The sequence below is a fragment of the Hordeum vulgare genome, chromosome 2H (genome assembly GCF_904849725.1).
Source record: "Hordeum vulgare subsp. vulgare chromosome 2H, MorexV3_pseudomolecules_assembly, whole genome shotgun sequence".
Taxonomy (NCBI): Eukaryota; Viridiplantae; Streptophyta; class Magnoliopsida; order Poales; family Poaceae; genus Hordeum; species Hordeum vulgare.
In genome coordinates this window covers 192,991,222-192,998,949 of record NC_058519.1, presented here as the reverse complement: position 1 = coordinate 192,998,949, position 7,728 = coordinate 192,991,222, and the positions used below count along the sequence as shown (strand labels likewise).

The 7,728-nt window shown below is 48.6% G+C and overlaps 1 protein-coding gene across 1 annotated transcript; it reads left to right on the top strand.

Annotated features, from left to right (window-relative positions):
* The first annotated feature begins 5,724 nt into the window (after positions 1 to 5,724).
* On the top strand, positions 5,725 to 6,788 carry LOC123425799 (histone H2A.4). Its single transcript, XM_045109538.1, has 2 exons — positions 5,725 to 6,016; positions 6,291 to 6,788. Exons 1-2 carry the CDS (start codon positions 5,828 to 5,830, stop codon positions 6,507 to 6,509), a joined length of 408 nt encoding a protein of 135 aa, XP_044965473.1. The 5' UTR covers positions 5,725 to 5,827; the 3' UTR covers positions 6,510 to 6,788.
* The last annotated feature ends 940 nt before the right edge of the window (positions 6,789 to 7,728 follow it).

Genomic DNA, 7,728 nt, shown 5'->3' with positions numbered 1-7,728 from the left:
CAAGTCCGATCATCACGTGAGTTGAGTATAGTTTTAGTGGTAAGCATCCCTATGCTAATCATATCATCTATATGATTCATGATCGACCTTTCGGTCTCATGTGTTCCGAGGCCATGTCTGCACATGCTAGGCTCGTCAAGCTTAACCCGAGTGTTCCGCGTGCGCAACTGTTTTGCACCCGTTGTATGTGAACGTTGAGTCTATCACACCCGATCATCACGTGGTGTCTCGAAACGACGAACTGTAGCAACGGTGCACAGTCGGGGAGAACACAATTTCGTCTTGAAATTTTAGTGAGAGATCACCTCATAATGCTACCGTCGTTCTAAGCAAAATAAGGTGCATTAAAAGGATTAACATCACATGCAATTCATAAGTGACATGATATGGCCATCATCACGTGCTTCTTGATCTCCATCACCAAAGCACCGGCACGATCTTCTTGTCACCAGCGCCACACCATGATCTCCATCAACGTGTTGCCATCGGGGTTGTCGTGCTACTCATGCTATTACTACTAAAGCTACATCCTAGCAAAATAGTAAACGCATCTGCAAGCACAAACGTTAGTATAAAGACAACCCTATGGCTCCTGCCGGTTGCCGTACCATCGACGTGCAAGTCGTTATTTTCTATTACATGATCATCTCATACATCCAATATATCACATCACATCGTTGGCCATATCACATCACAAGCATACCCTGCAAAAACAAGTTAGACGTCCTCTAATTTTGTTGTTGCATGTTTTACGTGGTGACCATGGGTATCTAGTAGGATCACATCTTACTTACGCAAACACCACAACGGAGATATATGAGTTGCTATTTAACCTCATCCAAGGACCTCCTCGGTCAAATCCGATTCAACTAAAGTTGGAGAAACCGACACTTGCCAGCCATCTTTGAGCAACGGGGTTACTCGTGGCGATGAAACCAGTCTCTCATAAGCGTACGAGTAATATCGGTCCAAGCCGCTTCAATCCAACAATACCGCGGAATCAAGAAAAGACTAAGGAGGGCAGCAAAACGCACATCACCGCCCACAAAAACTTTTGTGTTCTACTCGAGAAGACATCTACGCATGAACCTAGCTCATGATGCCACTGTTGGGGAACGTCGCATGGGAAACAAAAAAATTCCTACGCGCACGAAGACCTATCATGGTGATGTCCATCTACGAGAGGGGATGAGTGATCTACGTACCCTTGTAGATCATACAGCAGAAGCGTTTAGTGAACGCGGTTGATGTAGTGGAACGTCCTCACGTCCCTCGATCCGCCCCGCGAACAATCCCGCGATCAGTCCCACGATCTAGTACCGAACGGACGGCACCTCCGCGTTCAGCACACGTACAGCTCGACGATGATCTCGGCCTTCTTGATCCAGCAAGAGAGACGGAGAGGTAGAAGAGTTCTCCGGCAGCGTGACGGCGCTCCGGAGGTTGGTGATGACCTTGTCTCAGCAGGGCTCCGCCCGAGCTCCGCAGAAACACGATCTAGAGGAAAAACCGTGGAGGTATGTGGTCGGGCTGCCGTGGAAAAGTCATCTCAAATCAGCCCTAAAACCTCCGTATATATAGGTGGGAGGGAGGGGACCTTGCCTTGGGGCTCAAGGAGCCCCAAGGGGGTCGGCCGAGTCCAAGGGGGAAGGCTCCCCCCCAAACCGAGTTGGACTTGGTTTGGTGGGTGGGAGTCCTTCCTTCCCTTCCCACCTCCTCTTTTTTTTTCTCTTTGATTTTCTTTCCTAGGCGCATAGGGCCCTTTTGGGCTGTCCCACCAGCCCACTAAGGGCTGGTGTGCCACCCTCAAGGCCTATGGGCTTCCCCGGGGTGGGTTGCCCCCCCGGTGAACTCCCGGAACCCATTCGTCATTCCCAGTACATTCCCGGTAACTCCGAAAACCTTCCGGTAATCAAATGAGGTCATCCTATATATCAATCTTCGTTTCCGGACCATTCCGTAAACCCTCGTGACGTCCGTGATCTCATCCGGGACTCCGAACAACATTCGGTAACCAACTATATAACTCAAATACGCATAAAACAACGTCGAACCTGTGTGCAGACCCTGCGTGTTCGAGAACTATGTAGACATGATCCGAGAGACTCCTCGGTCAATATCCAATAGCGGGACCTGGATGCCCATATTAGATCCTACATATTCTACGAAGATCTTATCGTTTGAACCTTAGTGCCAAGGATTCATATAATCCCGGATGTCATTCCCTTTGTCCTTCGGTATGTTACTTGCCCGAGATTCGATCGTCAGTATCCGCATACCTATTTCAATCTCGTTCACCGGCAAGTCTCTTTACTCGTTCCGTAATACAAGATCCCGCAACTTATAATAAGTTACATTGCTTGCAAGGCTTGTGTGTGATGTTGTATTACCGAGTGGGCCCCGAGATACCTCTCCGTCACACGGAGTGACAAATTCCAGTCTTGATCCATACTAACTCAACTAACATCTTCGGAGATACCTGTAGAGCATCTTTATAGTCACCCAGTTACGTTGCGACGTTTGATACACACAAAGCATTCCTCCGGTGTCAGTGAGTTATATGATCTCATGGTCATAGGAATAAATACTTGACACGCAGAAAACAGTAGCAACAAAATGACACGATCAACATGCTACGTCTATTAGTTTGGGTCTAGTCCATCACGTGATTCTCCTAATGACGTGATCCAATTATCAAGCAACAACACCTTGTTCATAATCAGAAGACACTGACTATCTTTGATCAACTGGCTAGCCAACTAGAGGCTTGTTAGGGACGGTGTTTTGTCTATGTAGCCACACATGTAAATGAGTCTTCATTCAATACAATTATAGCATGGATAATAAACGATTATCTTAATACAGGAATTATAATAATAACTATATTTATTATTGCCTCTAGGGCATAATTCCAATAGTGATGTATGGAGGTGGGATGGCGTATGGAGGGGAGGGCAGAACAGAGTAGGGAGGGGGCGACGCGGGGAGGGGGCTGACGCGGGGAGGGGCCGTGTGGGAAGGGCGCCGACGCAGGGGAGGGCGGCGCGGGGGAGCCGACCTGGTGGAGGGGGTGGCGAGGTGGTGGTGGGGGGCACCAGGTGGGGGTGCCGCGATGGTGGGGGCGGCGCCGGGTGGGGGCGATGCGGTGGTACGGGGCGACGCGTTGGTGGGTGGCGACGGGCGGGTGAGGGGCTGCGCGGGGGGGGGGGGGGTGAGTTGGAGGTAGAGAGAGAGTGAGAATGAGGTTGAGGAAACCTAACCCCATTGGTGGGGTTGGTGGGCCGCCGTCCCCTTTGCCGTCCGCCAATTACCCACGCAGACGACAAAGAAGCCTACGACGGACGACAAAGATGCCAGTGATGGTTAAGGTAACGGCTCCAGCTACGGTTTTTCTTTGCCGTCTACCTGGCTCATCTTTGCCATCAACTATGTATTTACCGTTTGCTTGGTGCATCTTTGTCGTCCGCGAGCTGACGACAAAGAAGCGACTGATGGCAAAGAGTATCTTTGCCATCAGCGAGCTCTTTGTCGTCTTTTTTTTGGCAGCTGGCGGCCACGAGCTTCTTTGTCATCTACCAGGAGAAGACAAAGATCCGACAGATGGCAAATTCTTCGATTCCATTAGTGAATGTACGACAAAGAGTGCCCATACTCATTCTCGCGTGGTGGTTAATGCGATAAAGGCCAGATGCCTACTCAGATCACATATCCAAAACAATTACTGTCTTGGGAGCTCATGGAAATGATCAATGATCCCGTCGCCCCATCTCAAGGACCTTTGACAAGGGTCAGGCCCATCCCTCTCCTACGGCGGTCTGCCCGTCCGACCGAGCCTCGTAATTATGTCACGGGTACTATCCTGGTCAACCCGACTACTCATCACTCGCGGGTACCCCTCGAGGCCGACCTGTCTTTACTATGAATCAAGGGGGGGGGGTAAAGTCAAAGTAACCCTGTGTCCAAAACATCAAGGAGAATCTGAGGCAAGGCCATTGAAGGGCGTGTGCGAGCTTTGTGCTCGCACACGGCCCCAAAAATCGTGCCCCCAACTAGGTCCATACATGTATATATGCAGTATGAGGAAAAAAAATAGTTTTATGCTAAATTTGTAACATGTTCGTTGCTCGGCCTTCTTGGGCCTGGAACACTTGAGTCCTAATTAGACGAGGTGGATCGCTATTCGGTAGATGCCTAGATTGCTCGTATCCTAGACGAAACGATAGCCCAAGCGCACCGTAACTTCCATAGTTCCGCTTCTATACCCCGCATCTCGTCTTCTTGCGTTTCGAATTAGATCGGCTAGGCGCTGGCGGCAATCACTTTGCGGAAGCGGAGAACTTATGGTTTTGGCGAATTCCACCTAACTTTCGAGTGCCGGACGCCGACGACGACATTGGAGCTGTGCCGCAGTGCCGCCCAAGGAAGTGAGGAACGAAAGACCAACTCGTGTGGTGCCCTCCCTATCCATAGTCTCCACGCTCATTCCTTTTCTCTAATTTTGACACAAATTACAAATTACAAAGTTGAGTTGATATTTAACTAATATGTTTTGGAACTATTTTTGTCTAGCGTTCAAGTTCACAAGTAGTCACTGATTCGAGACTTTCGGTAGTTGCTTGTTCTATCGTCCAAGTCAAAAATCAAGGTAATATACGATTCTGAGTATTTTGAACTATCTATACAAGTCACAAGCGTATATTTCATGTGAGCTCATCGGTCCTATCGTCCTTGCGTTCTACTATGACATAAAAAGACTGAATGGTTTGACCACAATAGCACTTGAAAAATGATATATTGGAGAATATTAATTATGAAGATGTAATTGAAAATTGTATTTTGAGGAACACAAGACGGATGACAGTTTTTAATAGACATGAGGTTAGTTTATTGGTTTTAGTATTTTGTATAGATACTTGAGAATTTTCTAAACATTGTATGAAATAGCATAAATTATAATTACATAATTAAGAGATTATGTTTGCGTTATCATATATATTTTTAAATGTTAGGGCCTCATTTTGTTTTTCGCACTAGGGTTTCGAATTCCTCGATTCGGCCTTGATTCAAGGAATCACCCTCGATGAATTTCACTTGATACAATTGTCAAGGTGACGTGGAAGGAAACGTCCTCGAGAATGCTATAAAGAGGACGCGTAAGGGTGAGAAAGGCTTCATCGGTGAGAGGCGAGGAAATATAAGAGTGGACGTGATGTGTGCATGGAGGAGAAAGAATAGTAAGGAAGATACACGGGATGCCACTTTAGTCACTTGACTCTAGTCATGCCCCATTAATTTTAATTTCATATTATGTTTGTATAAGCGGAACTTGTACTCCATAGTTACATTATTGTTGATCAAAAAAAGTTACATTTTTTTAAGAAAAAAGTTACATTATCGGTGGAGCAAGCACACATCTTATCTTTACTGGAGAAGAAATAAGACTGACAGGTGGGCTATATAATTTTTTTAAAACACGTGACCACTCCGTCGATGCCCATACAGGCCTGGACTGCCGCGGAAGGTCCAAAACGAAAATCTTCCCCGCCCCATATGCCCACGTCCTCCCGCCGCTTCCGGATCCGAACCCTCGCGGCCCCGTCGCTCACATCCACCGTCCAATCTCGCGCATCCGACGGCCCTAAACAGCGATCCGCGTGATCGCCGCCCATTCGCTGCCGCCCCGTCCCTACCCTCCTATATATTCTCCCCAGCGCTGAACGACTCCTCCCACCTGCGTTTCTTTCGCCTCCACAGCCTCTTGTCCCCTCGCCCGTTCCGTCTCCCGTAGCAGCGCCTCCCTTCGTTCCCCTCTTCCTCGGTTGCTGAGATGGCCGGCCGTGGGAAGGCAATCGGCGCTGGCGCTGTCAAGAAGGCGACGTCGAGGAGTTCCAAGGCCGGGCTGCAGTTCCCAGTTGGCAGGATCGCCAGGTTCCTCAAGGCCGGCAAGTACGCCGAGCGCGTCGGAGCCGGCGCCCCTGTCTACCTCGCCGCCGTCCTCGAGTACCTCGCCGCTGAGGTTCGTTTCTCCCGGATCTCAATCCTTGCCCTCGGTCTCTCGGTATTCTATTACTTGATCCGGTTCCGTCGCGGTTCCGATAAATCTGGGCTATTCTTAGATCTGTTTAGAACCGTACCGTCAGTTAGTAGCAATCCGTCAATATTGGAGTTATTTACCTGTCCCAAATCGTTAGGATAGGGTTTCTTGGGTGCGAAGATGCGCTTTCATATAGTATATCCATTGCATTGGTTGCTGCTTGTTTTAATCTTGTCGTTCTCCCCCTTCTATCCAGGTTCTGGAGCTGGCCGGCAATGCCGCCAGGGACAACAAGAAGACCCGTATCGTGCCCCGCCACATCCAGCTCGCTGTGCGCAATGACGAGGAGTTGACCAAGTTGCTTGGCGGTGCCACCATTGCCAGTGGCGGTGTGATGCCCAACATCCACCAGCACCTCCTCCCAAAGAAGGCCTCTTCTTCCAAGGCCTCCACCGTCGATGACGACGACAACTGAGGCCCGCCCTTTTCATCACTGCCACCCCAGTCATGGATTACATTTGCATCACAAAGAGGGAGGAGTTTCTTGTTTCCTAGGATTTAGTGTCTTGGTTTTCAGAAGAGTCCGGATGGTTTGGTATTAGGAATTTCTAGTTGGTGGTCGGATTAGTTGCTTCAATCCTATGGCTGTGAATATGCCAAAGAAATTATCGAGTGTTTAAACTCAGATGTAATCCTGCTTGATCTTATCCGGTTTCCATGGTTGAAGAAATTGAAAGGATCTGAACTTTAAGCATATTGCCAATTCTGTTCCTCTTCGTTTGTCTTATCTGTTCTTTGTTTCGCCTGATGAATCAAATGTTCCATGCTCTGGCTAATTGTTTGCCAATATTTCATTGGCTTTTGGTAGTACATAATTACATCGTGTTTTTATAAATATTATGTGTTTCTGGTGGAACAAATGATATGTAACCAATTTCCATCCCCCATTCTTGTGATGAGACCAGAATGATCGAAGTACGGACTTACGAGTGCTGCATAGATTTCATTCTGCAACGTTATATTTTCACAAATTTCATTCCAAATTAGTATCAATCCCTCCCACAACGGACCTTATCCTAGGATTGCTTTAGGCAATCATCTGTTGAACGAACTTACGACTGTTATGTTGGCCGTGGCAAACCTGCTCTACAGAGTAGTTTGAAGGTAGATGCGTTTGTTTGCCCAGCATCAGTATTAACCGCCGTAACAATGTCTCGAAGGGATCGAGATCTCAGGTGTACCGTCGACGCGACAGCTCTTCCATCGACGTGTATATTACTCAACCGTTTGCATATACTCCCTCCAATATGTATTTGTCGTGCTATGAGATCGGAGGTACCCAAGGCACATTGCGCTTCGCAGGCCTCAGCGGATCTGCCGAGGGCGGTTTGCCGGGGTCATGCGGTTCAAGGTTGTGCTAGCAGGCATCCGCGGAGAGGCTTTTCCCTGATTAAGGTAATCGAGGTCAGCTGCGGGTTCTCGAGGTAATCCGTCGAAGGTTTCGCAATCGATGCAAGAGGACGAAGGCTAGGGCTCGGTAGGACGGAGGTCATCTTCGAGCCGTCGAAGGTTACACAATCGGTGCAAGAGGACGAAGGCTGGGGCTCGACAGGACGGAGGTCAGCTTCGAGCCCACCCAAGCGTCACTAAAAAGGCTTTTACAGGTGAAGACTGTCGTTGTCATGGTGAGTTGT

Coding starts and splice junctions, on each gene's coding strand:
- LOC123425799 (XM_045109538.1), top strand. CDS start 5,828: ATGGCCGGCCGTGGGAAGGCAATCGGCGCTGGCGCTGTCAAGAAGGCG. Junction 6,017..6,290: donor TCGAGTACCTCGCCGCTGAG/GTTCGTTTCTCC, acceptor CCTTCTATCCAG/GTTCTGGAGCTGGCCGGCAA.